Genomic DNA, 14,269 nt, shown 5'->3' on the forward strand with positions numbered 1-14,269 from the left:
TTCAAGGCAGGAGCAATTTAAAAAAAAAATCATTTACTGGATATAAACCCACAGTTAAGGTAACAAGAATTTGAAAGAAATAACAGCAGGAGACCTTCAGCAATGAAATGCTTGCAATTGGAATTACTACTCATTGTAGGGTCAATTCAAGTATCAATAGCACCAGCAATACAAATTAATTTTTATTTAGTAATTGTGAAGTTTTAAACTAATTTGAAATGGATTAACATTTTGGATGGATTGCATTCCCAGAAGACTACAAATCAAACATTTGCTACATACTGTATATGAAATGGAAGACGAACAGTGTATTCCAAACCTTCCCCCCCCCCCCCCCGCCCCCCAGGGTTGAAATATCTGACACCAGAGGGCTTGCATTAAGGTGTGTGAGAGGAAAGTTTGTATTTACATGCAGAGAGTGGTGGGTGCTGAATGCGCTGCTTAGGGTGGTGGTGGAGGCAGATGCATTTGGGACTTTCGGAGACCTGGTACGCACATGAATGTGAGGGAAATTGGAGAGTATGGACATTGTGTGTAGAGAAGGGATTTGTTTAGTTAGCCATTTAGTTAGTACAGCACAACACTTGCCGGCTAAAGTTCTATGTTCTAACATAAATTAGATATGCTCCGCATTTACAGAAAGTGAAATGGTCAATACTAACATCCAGGAACCTCCATCAATTCTGATGAAGGGAATACAACTTATTTCAACTATCTTTTATCTACTTGAGCGATTTCTAGATTTTGTTCTTAATCATAAATATATCAGTTTTGCAAAAGATGGAAACTGAGCTCATCACCTGTGGTTTTATTCATTCTTTTCTATGGATTTTGGAAGTGGATGGTCTGGTTTGCACTTGGAAAACTATCCAGATTTTGCCTGAACATATATCACTGAAGGTGAAGTAGAAGGATGAATTAGTACACCAAGATTAGATTTCAGATAAACATTCTGTATTTACATAGAAGCAAACATACTAATGATCAATTAGAAGTATTAGATTTACAACTAAATTGCTTTTAATACATTTTTCCTGGTGAGGACTTGCTATTGTCACAGACAGACATGATTACATTACTTCATTGTCATTTTGATAGTTTTAGCTCTGTTAAAAGAATAAACTTACTACAGTAAATCCAAATTGCAAGTCAGCAAAGCTTGTGATCCTTCTAATAGAAATTCCCTTCCCATCTGAGCAGAAAGTAGTGTTATAAATAGTCAAATCCTAGATTATAATGCATTATTGTAATTACTGATTTAAGTGAAACCTTGAATAAATAATCTTATGACAAGTGCAGGTTTTTAGGTAAAACATGTTGATAGAGTGCATTTAGGTTTCCTGTAAGTGGAAGCTAAAAGAAACCAACTGGGTTTATGCACTACCCAAGTACGTAAAGGGAAATAAAGCTCTAATAATCCAATTTCAAATTGATTAACTACATTGATATGAAAATTTCTAGTGTGTAACAGGTGATTATTCTGTCAATGCATAATTATTCCATTAAACCAGTTCAGCCACCTTATGTAGGAACAAATCTGTGCTAGCATGGTTCTGTGATCAGGGTTGACAGTTTTTTTTTTGAAAAAAAAACTTTAGTAATTGAGCCACATCACTTAAGGTCTGATGACTGAGTTCCTCACGATTCTGGTATTCAGCATTAGAACACTTGGTTACATAAAGTGGGCCAAACGTCAGGCTTGTATGAAAAAGTCATTAATGAATATACCAGGCAGGTGTCCTTCATTCAAGAAGGTGCACGCGTTTCCCTGCTACCCGTTGCTCCTCCTCATCCAAAAGCTGCTGGACATAGCTTGATGTACCAAGTAGAATGTGTCCTGTAGCTTGCATTGTTAACATTGTCAAACGCAAGGCTTCTCTAATAGGGAATAGAACAGATTAATAGATCATTGGTAACAGACAAATCTATGTTGTACTGAGAACTTCTGTTAGTACAATGACACCACAATCCATCCCCATTTTTAATACAATAACTACTTTACAGTTTGATAGAAACCAGAATTTCTCATTTCTGCATTCCCCCTTCCACCCCTTTCCTTTGTGGCATGTTAAAGGCAAATGGTTGTATAGTGTTACTTCTGCAACAGTAGTAGAAGAGCCAACAATGATATGTTGACCAATCACAAACAAGAGAAAAATCTGCAGATACTGGAAATCCCAGCAACACAACATGCTGGAGGAACTCAGCAGGCCGGCCAGCATCTGTGGAAAAGAGTAAACAGTCGACATTTTGGGCCTAGACACTTCAACAAAATAAAAAAGATGGAAGTCAGAGTAAGAAGTTTTTACTCTGCTCACTCCGACTTTTCATTTTTTTTCCTCTCCAGTCCTGATGAAGGGTCTTGGCCCGTGAATTTGACTGTTTGCTCTTTTCCATAGATGCTGGCTGGCCTGCTGAGTTCCTCCAGCATTTTGTGCACAACGATATGTGAAAATCCTAGAGCTGGGATTATCAAGAAGGTCACTGCTAAGTGGGCGGTTCAGTGGTGCTGCTACTTGCCTCAACTCAGCTTCAACCCTGACCTTTAGTACTGTCTGAGAGAAGTTTGCACATTGTGTGGTCACTCAAGTTTCCCTTAGGTGCTCTAGTCTTCAGCTTCAATTTATTACATGTACCGTATATCAAAACAGTGAAATGCATCATTTGTGTTAACAACACCCAAGGATGTACTGGGTCACCTCACATTTTGGCACCAACAAAGGAGGCCCACAATGTTCAGAACACCACAAGCTACAGCAAAGAACAAAACAAGCCCCTTATCCACCTCTCATACACCGATTCTTTAAATAAACAGGAGAGTTCAAATTAAAAATTATTATAGAATTACAGTATGAAGTGTCCAAGGCTGATACATCACCTATCAAGTTATAATGCCCACACAGACTTCAACTTAATGAGAATACAGATGACTGAACAAAATCTATAAGATGTTACAGTACCAAAACAGGCCATTCAGCCCATCTAGTCTATGCCAAACCATTGATCTGCTGGATGGGCAGTACGGTAGTATAATGGTTAGCATAACACTTCACAGTACCAGTGACCCAAGTTCAATTCCTGCTGCTGTCTGTAAGGAGTTCTTCTTGTGATAGTGTAGGTTTCCTCCCACAGTTCAAAGACATACCAATTAGTAGGTTAATTGGTCATTGTAAATTACCACATATTAGGCTAGGGTTAAATCAGGGGTTGCTGCATGGCGTGGTTTGAAGGACCTATTCTGTATCTCAATAAATAAAATCTGCCCAATTCTATCAACCTACAGACCATAGCCCTGTATCCAACCCATCCATGTACCTATCCAAATGTCATGGTTCATTCCAAACTTCTGGGTTTGAAGTTGATTAGCCACTGCAAATTGCCCCTCATGTACAAGCGGGTGTTGAATCTGGGGATAGGGGATGTGGACAAAATATGGGATTAATATAGGACTACTGTAAATGACTGCTTGATGCTTGGTGCAGGCTTAATGGCCCAAAGGGTCTTATTTCTCCTTGTAAACGAAGATGACATAGTATGTTAATACAGCACATGAATACCAAGTTCAGAGGCAATGAAAGATAAAGTCATTGAGGGGATTTGGCCAGAATCCAAAATGATGGGAAGATCGACTATGCATTCAGTGATAAAAGTCAGAGTCCATGGTGAGCTGGATGTTGATACAGAAGCAAGGTTGACCTGGAAGCGAAGTTCAAATGAAATTGAAGTTGATGAATGCAAAATATGTTTGGCAAGGGGCAATTTGGGAGAGATTTATGAAGTAGCATTGGGCGTGAGGAAAGATCTTGGAATTGGGGAGAGTCAAGTGGTTAAGGAAAAACTGAATTGGTGATTTGGGATTTTGCAAGTGGTGTATGAAGTACACCTGGATCTCTAATACACTAGGAAGGGGATCTACAAAGATTACTGGAAAAGGAATACTTTAGAAGAGTTCCATGGAAGCCCGAGAATACTGTGATTTTCCTGATCATGTGGGAAAAGCTATTTGTTTCATTCCATATCTGAATGAAGAAAAAATATCCCACCCCAAAAACAAATTGGATTCTCATAACTCAAGGCTGTTGGGAAAACTATCTACATTAAGTACCCATGGGTGAACATGAATACATCACTGGAGCTAAAATAGTTAACATTTTCCTAAGCCCCTTTGACTTAATGCTCAATTTTGTTAGAAAGCAGTTGGCAATAGGAAGTTAGTATCCTTAAAGGCCACCATGAGACCAAGTCTCAATACAAATATTCAAATTTTAAAAACCTTCAAGAGTAATGAATTTCAGTAGTCCAAGTTGTTTTTTTAAAATTAAATCTCAAAACTGCTCTTACCTCATTATTTTCTTTGCTCCCATACATTGAAGATCGTATGATAGGGAATACGAGCCATAGAGGGTTACTTTTACATTCAGACCACCAATGAAATCATGTGGATTTTCTTTGTAGAGGTCAAAGGTTATTCTGGCAACATCTTTTCTTCTACACAATTTGTTAGGGAAACGCAGGTGAAAGCCAATATTCTGTTAAAAGTAAACTTGGAATTATAATTCCATGTCAGAAAACAATTTCCTATATGCATATCCTCTCTGGGATGATTTGGTTCACATTATTAAAATAAAGTTATGGAGAAAATATCTGTTTGGAATTCAGGACCAATGGAGCTATGAAATATTGGAAGATTTTTTAAAATAATGTGAACAGGTTTGAATAGTCAAGTTTCCGTAAATAACTCACGGCCATTTAAAGAATAAAGGATTTGCACTTGAAACTACTTCAAATCATGATTCAAAGTTACAGAATTCATTAATAAATAATACCAGTGTCCACACCTCTGGTGGTGTCCACTTTTGCCCTCTCTCAATGACCATAAAGAGGGTGTTGTCTAAAACAGTCTGAAAGAATTCTTCAGTTTCAATGAAGGTCCCATCCTCCTCCAGTAGAAGCGAGACACTGGATGTTGTATGTAGTGATTTTTGGACCTGAAAGTACAAAATAGAGTTAACAATACCAAACCTCACACTTGAAGTTAGTTTATTAAAACTTGATATGATAGGATTAATTTAAATAGTTCTCTTTGCACTCTATAGCTTTTAAAAAAAACTTTTCATAAACAAAACTGATGGATTGTTTTGCATTATCAGTAATGTTCCCAGTTGATCCCAGAGCAGCTTTAGTCAAGAATGGTGCATTTCTACTGGTCCTCAAATTCCTACCAATGCTGACGCTGGAATATTGACATTGCACCCTTGAGTCAAGCTTCTTCACTAGCATGACATTGGCAACTCGTGGACCGTGACCTTTGAGGCTGTCCTTTAGTTGGGGTTGACCGTGGATGTTGCATCTCAGTTGTCTAGTGATATACAAGCCTGTATGCAAGCATAACAGTACGAGAGAGAGAGAGAGGGAGAGCAAGCAGGCTCGCTGATGAATCCAAAGGAGCAGCGGAGGCTGATACAGTCTGGCACTATGGCTTTACTAGTCAGCACTGAACTCAACATAGGACTCCAGCTCTGGATTTACTCCCAAAGCATTCCCAATGAGTGGGTACAGCCACAAGGCTGATGTTTGAGATCAGAGTTTTCCTTCTAGATGACCTGCCAATCATGGCTGGCAAGCCCCAACTTCCCTAGCCTTTAACCACCAAGAATATTATGAAACTACTTAAACGGACAAAATCCTATAACTCATCATCTTTTGAGGATGTGACTAAACACATCGATGCAGGAAGAGCAGTAGATGTAGTGTATATGGATTTCAACAAGGCATTTGATAAGGTACCCCATGCAAGGCTTATTGAGAAAGTAAGGAGGAATGGGATCCAAGGGGACATTGCTTTGTGGATCCAGAACTGGCTTGCCCACAGAAGGCAAAGAGTGGTTGTAGATGGGTCATATTCTGCATGGAGGTCGGTGACCAGCGGTGTGCCTCAGGGATCTGTTCTGGGACCCTTACTCTTTGTGATTTTTATAAATAACCTGGATGAGGAAGTGGAGGGATGGGTTAGTAAGTTTGCTGATGACACAAAGGTTGGAGGTGTTGTGGATAGTGGGGAGGGCTGTCCGAGGTTACAGTGGGACATTGATAGGATGCAAAACTGGGCTGAGAAGTGGCAGATGGAGTTCAACCCAGATAAGTGTGAGGCGGTTCATTTTGGTAGGTCAAATATAATGGCAGAATAAAGTATTAATGGTATATTCTTGGCCGTGTGAAGGATCAGAGGGATCTTGGGGTCTGAGTCCATAGGACACTCAAAGCAGCTGCACTGGTTGACTCTGTGGTTAAGAAGGCGTATGGTGTATTGGCCTTCATCAATCGTGGAATTGAATTTAGGAGCCGAGAGGTAATATTACAGCTGTATAGGACCCTGGTCAGACTCCACTTGGAGTACTTGTGCTCAGTTCTGGTCGCCTCACTACAGGAAGGATGTGGAAGCCATAGAAAGGGTGCAGAGGAGACTTACAAAGATGCTGCCTGGGTTGGGGAGCATGCCTTATGAGAATAGGTTGAGTGAACTTGGCCTTTTCTCCTTGGAGTGATGGAGGATGAGAGATGACCTGATAGAGGTGTATAAGATGATGAGAGGCATTGATGGTGTGGATAGTCAGAGGCTTTCTCCCAGGGCTGAAATGGTTGCCACAAGAGGACACAGGTTTAAGGTGCTGGGGAGTAGGTACAGAGGAGATGTCAGGGGTAAGTTTTTTTACTCAGAGAGTGGTAAGTGCGTGGAATGGGCTGCCAGCAACGGTGGTGGGGGCGGATACGATAGGGTCTTTTAAGAGACTTTTGGATAGGTACATGGAGCTTAGAAAAATAGAGGGCTATGGGTAAGCCTAGTAATTTCTAAGATAGGGACATGTTCAGCACAACTTTGTGGGCCAAAGGGCCTGTATTGTGTTGTAGGTTTTCTATGTTTCATCAGATGGAATACTGCACATTAGCACAAGGAATATGGCAGCTCAAAGTTCAACCATTCAGGAATATAGCCAAATGGAAGTGTTTCTCTGGGGCCAACATCATATGATTATGATTTCAAAAAAACCTGCAGTCTAAAGAAAAAGTGATATAGTTTTTTTTTCATTTAGGATTTGCAATCGAAATGCTACTGCCAGCCCCATCCACAGTAAAAGTATCCCTTTCAATCAACTTGTACATATACAAGCCAGATAAAAATCCAAATCTTAAAAACTGCATGAATTTGAAATTGATAATTGTACTCTCATTTTGGGGGATAAAGAATTTCTAGATCACTATCAAGAAAAGCCTATGGCTGGTTGTTCTTGTGTGAAGTGTCCAGCTTCCCAAATAGAACTTCCATGCCAAAACTTGTTCAAATGATATTCACCTTGTCCAGTAGATCATGAAGACCATCTGCCATGATACCTTTCTTCAAACTCCGATCCCAGTTGCATACTCTGAATGGTCTTTGGTGTGGACCGCTGTTCAACAGATGAGAAGTCACTGATGCACTGGCAGACACACACCTGAGAAAATGACACCTTAGATAGTCATTGGATTATTCAGTAAAGAGCAAACAAGATCTACACTACTACTGTAGTGAATTTTAAATTCACTCATCTTTTTCATAAAGTAAGCATTTTTGGAGCATCATGAGCTGTTTTGGGCCCCATATCAGAAACGATGTGCTGGCATTGGTGGATGCAGACAAGTTGTATGAGAGTGATCTTGGGGATGAAAGTTTTAATGTATAAAGAGCATTTGATGGCTCTGGGCCTGTACTCACTGGAGTTAAGAATGAGGGGAATCTCACTGAAACCTATTGAATATTGAAAGGATGTTTCCTATAATGGGAGACTCTAGGACCAGTGGACAGCCCAAGAATAGAAGTATGTTCCTTTAGTGCAGAGATGAAGAGGAATTTCTTTAGCCAGAGGATGGCAAGTCTTTGGAATCCATTGACATTGATGGCTAGGGAGTCAAAGTCATTGGCTCTATTTAAAGCAGAGCTTGATATGGTTCATGATTAGAAAAGGTGTCAAAGGTTACAGGGGGAAGGCAGGAGAATGGGATTGGGAGGGACAATAAATCAGCCATGATGGAATGGCAGAGCCGACTCGATGGGCCAAAAGGCCTAATTCCGCTCCCATATCTTATAATGGGCTCTCGACTGGAAGATTACATTCACAGTCCCTTTCTGATGGCCACAACAAATTGAACTTGACCATACATTCATAACCTTTCACTATGGGATGATAATTACTGAGAAGGCTTGACAGTCAAAGAAAACAGTTCAAGTCAAAACAATAGTGGAGTGTAATAAGTCCTGGAGTGTCTTATTACAAAAAGCAAAAGCACCAAGCAACCAATCTTTCTTGTTTCTATGAAAATCTGGCAAGTCACCACAGGGAACTTCAACTCAGCTTGTCTGTAGATGTTTACTGATCTACTGGGAATGTCAGGCATTCGCTTACTCAAGATTGCTGCCAACTGCTGTATTCTGCTATGCATTACGTTCAATCTGTTCCTTTGTTTTATATGCAAATACAAGTATCAAAAAGTGATCACATGATCTGAGCACTCTTAGTTACCCTTCCATTGGACACCCCTTTTTCTATTTCTTGAAGTAATTCAAACATTTGCACTGAAATGTTACTGAAGATGTACCCAGATAATGAGTTCTTACTTACTAGTATACAAACTGGCACAAAGGAGAAATGTAGAGGAAAGCAATAGAATATGGAACAACTTTGGTTAATTAGCAGAAGTTGAAAGGTGTTTATATCATGCACTAGAACAGAAAAGAATGTCGGTGCACAGCAGTGGGGTAAGTGGGCAATGCATAGCTGGTAGATGACAGGAGGGATCAAATGGGCAGTGTGGAACTAGGTGAGAATGTGATTCAAGGAAGTAGGTTGACAGATGTAAGTGAGGAGAGCCATCTTTGATGGGTGGCAGCAGAATAACACTATTCTCTTGCACTTCTGGTCAGATGCTAACTGCACTTCATTGGCTTTGTATCTGTACTCGGCACGATGACAATAAAGTTGAATCTAATCTAATCACCTTTCTGCTGGACTCATTTTCAAGTTCTCGACAACTCATGTTCTTGAGATCTGTTGCTTGTTGATATTAATTTGTATTTTTTATTTCATATCTTTGCAGTTTGTCATCTTTTGCACATTGGTTGTTTGTTCATCTTTATTGTGTGTACTTTTTTCATTGATTCTATTGTTTTTCTTTGTATTTACTGTGAATGCCCACAAGAAAATGAATCTCAGGGTAGATAATGGTGCCATATGTACTTTGATAATAAAATTATTTGAACTTTGATACCCGAATTGGAAAACTGAAATGTTCATACCATTGGGTTGTAAGCTCTCAAAGCAAAAGGAATGTTTCTTTTTGTGTTTTATCTCTCCATAAGCAAATGGGAGAATTAGATAGACAAGTTGATATGATTGAATTTGTTTTCTTCAAAATGCTCACCCATCCATCTAGCCTTCTCATTTGTTCACCTATTGCACCACTCTCTAATACTTCTAGATCTTTCTTTTTCTGTCAGTCCTGATGCAGAGTATGACTAGATTCATTGAATTTTATATTTTTATCCCACAGATTATGGCTGGCCAGCCAAGTTGTTTCTCTTCCACATACCAGAATCTGATTCTCATTTGTCTTTAGAATTATTGTAGATTGAGTCTCTCTGAACAACTTGGAAGAAATATAAATCAGCATGTTGCTTCATATCCAAGAAAGTATTTTCCCCTAAACTGTCTGTCTGTCTGGGTACCATATCCGATGCGGATATTGGTGACCATGGCTTTCCATACAGATCTATCCCTTGTTCTTTGGATGACTTCCATTTCCTCGATGTGTAGCCCCTAAACTATTCACAGAAAAATTTGATTTATTTTGCCCCTCTAGCTTCCAGCAGATTTCAACTGCCCAAGAGTGAATAATTTGAGTCTAATTGCATAAAGGAAGATTTCAATACAAGATGCCTTGAAGGAGGGACAAATGAGAAAGATACAGAACCAACAGTACAAATCTGAACCATTAGCATTCATTGAAATACGCAGATCCAATGGTCACAACTCTGTGCACTGAAGGATCATTGCATCTGTGGAGGTGTTACCTGGAGATGGAACTAGAAGATAAGAAACTGAGGGACTTTTTCGCATATTCCATTTTCAGCCTTTACGGATGCCCAGCACACCTATTAAAACAATTTACAGAAGTTGACTATTAAAATTTTCAATCTGCCTAGATTTAAAGAGATTCTACGCCATATGATCTCATACTCAAAGCATTTATATGCCTCCTCACCACTCCAAAAAACGGGAGCATCTGCTTAGGATACAAAGGCAAACCCCTGCACCATACATGCTGTATAAAAGATGTATTTGTAGCAGGAGCCATACATTACCCATTTTCATGCTAAACATTGTGGGCATGCCATGTTGACACCAGAATGTGTGTTGAAACTTGTAGGCTATCCCCACGTCCTTAGGTTGTGGCGGTGGTTAACACAAATTTCATTGTATGTTTTAACACATGTTCAACAATCCAAATTCATCTAGTCAATAATTACATTTCCAAATATTGAAGGACTCACCATCTTCAGACAACACATCATGAATAATAGGAATTATATCCAAACCATTACCAAACATGAGCTTTAGCAGGACAGACACACATTCCACCATAAAGGAAGATTTCATTTCTGACTCACCTTATTCAGGTTGTTTGTACACTGACAGCAACAGCACATAGGAACGTTCAGTGAATTGTGGAGAATGATTCAACCGAAGGGAACAGAAAGCAAATGAATTCGCACTGATTCAGAAAAAAAAAATTGCCAGATATCCTGGTGTCAAGCAGAATGTTTAGACAAGCAAAAATGTAATACTCAGTTTGGCTGATACTAAAACTGCCCTTTTCAAGTTTTAAGTTTCTCCTATTTGCCCACATTCTAGATTGTGACTGTAATTCCAAAGTTCACCGTTCCAGTAGTCATTGACTCAAATGGGTCAAAGTTCTGTCACTAAATTGGTGTTACTCCATAGTACTGCGTCAGCATAATAGAGAGAGTGCTGATCCGTGTTAGCAGCCTCACATTTTGAAAGGATGGTTTTCTTCCAGCCTATCCTTAAGTGGAATGGATTTTAGCACATAACTGGATGGCTTCTGAAACAAATTGAGAATTCACAACTTCTTTAAAATCCCTGAATCAGTTATTTAGAGATACAGTGCAGAACAGGCCAAATGAGCACACTGCACAGCAAAATACCTGTTTAACACTAGTCTCATCACAGGACAGCTTACAATGAATAATGAACCTACTATCCAGTAGTTACGCCTGTGGACTGTGGGAGGGAACCAGAGCACCCGAAGGAAACAGATATGATCACTGGGAGAACGTACAAACTCCTTACAGACACGGCTTAGCAAAGGCGATTAAAATCATCACGGTGATCAATTACAGTGCAGACTCTGGGGAGCCTGTTACAATTCAGGAACTCCGACCACTAGAAGTTGGGGCACTCTTCTCATTCAGTTTAGCATTGAACTGGCAGGAGAAAGGGATTTTTAAGCAAAACAGCCATGATTCAATGGCAGAGCAGACATGATGAGCTGAATGGCCTCATTCTTCTGCTCTTATGAGCCAAATTAATTCAAAGTGGGTTAAGGCCACACCTGATCAGAGATGTAGTAAAAATTCCAGTAAGCCTTGGTTAAAAAAAGTTTCAGAATGAACACAAAGGCGATATTACAAAGCACTCCGATTCAAAGCAGGAAGAGTATACATTAGATTTTTCTTTTATGCAGATGTCAGAGTGAATCACCCTATTCAGCAACAAGAATTTACTGCAAAATCATTTCCCAGAGCCGACACTTGACCTAAATCAACAATTGCATTACAAAGGAAACAGCTTGGCATATTTAGCATGTCACAAAACACGAGACAAAGTGTATGTGTATGACTGATAGGGCATTTAAAACAGTAAAAGGTTCGAACAGATTCAGTTTAAGCCACATTGCCCAGGAGAACAAGTCATTTAATTCCTTACATACAAGCTTTTCTCAATAACCCTACCATGGAAAATAATGACGAATTAAAAAGACAAAGGGGTAATGGGAATTAAAGGCCAATAACTTTTCATTGACCACATCGCCACACCGGGGGAAAGTGAAATGCCAGCATCAAGGGTTCATCGGTTTGCAGGAGACAAATTCAGCAATGAGTGATGAGGGTTGAAAAGAGAAAAATGGATCAAGGGGGAAAATATTTCAATGGGTTAATGGACTTTGACTGAACTGGAAATCACTATTTAGAGATGCAGCACAAAACAGGCCCTTCTGGCCCAATGAGCGGCACTGCCCAGCAACCCACCCATTTAACACAAGGTAATCTACAATGACCAATTAACCATCTAACCAGTAGGTCTGTGGACTGTAGTAGACCAGTGCACCCAGAGGAAACCCACACTGTTCAGATTGCATCAGAATGGAACTCTGGAATACCAAATATTAAAGTGCCACCCTGACCACTGTGCTACTCAGGCGCCTATGAATACTTAAATCCTTGAATTACATGTTGTGGAAATTCACTCAGTTTCCTGAGCTGGAATATCATCCAATATGCTTATGCAGAAAACAAACTGGAAGCAAGTCCCTCAGCCCAGCTAGTCCATGCTGACTGTGTCCTCTAACCCTCTCCTACCTAAGTATTTAGCTAGATAACTTCCAATGATCCCAACCTCAAGCCCCATTTCTGGCAACTCATTCCAAATTGCACCACCCTTTACGTGAAGCTGTCTTTGAGGTGATACAGAAGTACAGCATATAATGGGCCTTTCAGCCCATCTAGTCCATGCCACAACCATTTAAACTCCCTACTCTGAACAACCTGTACCAGGACCATAGCCCATCATCCAACTCACTTAAACATTGAAATCAAGCTCGCTGGCATCTTATTCTATACTCTCACGACTCTCTGAGTGAAGACGTTTCCCCTCATCTTCCCCTTAAATGTCCTTTTAAAATCTCTTACCTCTCATGTTAAATTTAAGTTTATTTGTTTCTTTCAACTTAGGAGAAAGACTATTTAGATCGGAACATTTCTAGATGTTCCCAGGTAACTAAGCCTGCTGAGCCCCTCTTCCATCCCCATCTCCTCATCAGACCAGGCCTGGCAACAAGTTTTAGCTTCCAAACTGACTTACAATTTGTTTCTCAAGCACAGTTTGTATATCCTCCCCAGTTTTCCAGCAGCTGCTTCTATTTCCTTCCATCGTCCCAAGGCATAACCAGTTAGTAGGTTAATTTGTCACTGTAAATTGTCCTGTGATCAGGCTAGGGTTAATTAGTGGGTTGCTGGGCAGCGTGGCTTGAAGGGCCTGTTCCACTCTGTATCTCAACCAAAGGACCGATGTCAAAGTAGTTTAGCATTTTAATTAATTAATTACGAAGATAGCATGACTGGTTGCTTCTACTTTAAATTAAGTTGGTCACATTTTAGTTTTTAACCATTCTTAATTGAAGCCCGGAGTTTCACATCACACCGTTTGTAAAAAGCCAAGTTTCTACGGAAGGGTTGGGTTAGGTGTCCCCCCCCCCCCCCCGCCCTCAAATCTACTCCTCAGCTTTCAGTCCCAATGAAGGGTCTCAGCAGTAGTCTGTGAAAAGGATCATCCTATCCCAGCTTTACCAGAAGAGCACTGGAAATGACCAGGGTCAGCCGAACAGCAACCACAATCATGAAGTTTGTGGCAGGAGAAGTCATTTTACGATAACTAAAACCACGAGGACTACATAGGCTGGATCATCTTTCAGGTATATTTAAAACATACTTGGACGAAAAATCCACTCACCGTTCACGCAATATGAATGCATTAAGATAATCAAAATTTAGAATTTTTCTCTTAACATTTTACTGATAGTTGAGCAACGGATGACTGTTGGATGTTGAACCCGGAATACGTTCAATACAAATGCTACTTACTGTTGTTTTAAAAAGAGTCCAGATTTATGTTCCAGAAGCACAGCCCCAGCTCATATACACCTGTTGCACTGTTAGACTCTGATAACATTTAACAATGATCTCAGTCACTAACGTCATTAACACTGAATCACCCAGTGGGTACACACCCAGCAATTAAACCGGTGATTCAGGTGTTCGTCAGTGAGTGGATGCTGCAGATTCAGTTTTACATCAGAATTCATTTAATGAGAAGGTCCTCTATCAGAATCGGTTGCTCTATATTGGAATATTTAGATAAATGCTAAGTAAAGTGTGTAA

The 14,269-nt window shown here is 39.9% G+C and overlaps 1 protein-coding gene across 3 annotated transcripts; it reads right to left on the minus strand.

The window, feature by feature from the left end:
• Window positions 1–932: 932 nt before the first annotated feature.
• Window positions 933–14,049, minus strand: cidec (cell death inducing DFFA like effector c). 3 transcript variants are annotated; one of them, XM_073072774.1, is made up of 6 exons: window positions 13,973–14,049; window positions 10,103–10,183; window positions 7,352–7,490; window positions 4,839–4,988; window positions 4,342–4,529; window positions 933–1,878 (listed from the first exon to the last, which is right to left on the minus strand). In XM_073072774.1, the coding sequence occupies exons 2-6, from the start codon at window positions 10,153–10,155 to the stop codon at window positions 1,743–1,745; spliced, it is 666 nt and encodes a 221-aa protein (XP_072928875.1). In that variant the 5' UTR covers window positions 10,156–10,183; window positions 13,973–14,049; the 3' UTR covers window positions 933–1,742. The 3 variants fall into 3 exon arrangements, with proteins under 3 accessions (XP_072928875.1, XP_072928874.1, XP_072928876.1); XM_073072773.1 differs by lacking the exon at window positions 13,973–14,049 and adding an exon at window positions 10,700–10,969; XM_073072775.1 differs by lacking the exon at window positions 13,973–14,049 and adding an exon at window positions 10,583–10,668.
• Window positions 14,050–14,269: the final 220 nt, after the last annotated feature.

The sequence above is a fragment of the Hemitrygon akajei genome, chromosome 19 (genome assembly GCF_048418815.1).
Source record: "Hemitrygon akajei chromosome 19, sHemAka1.3, whole genome shotgun sequence".
Classification (NCBI taxonomy): domain Eukaryota; kingdom Metazoa; phylum Chordata; class Chondrichthyes; order Myliobatiformes; family Dasyatidae; genus Hemitrygon; species Hemitrygon akajei.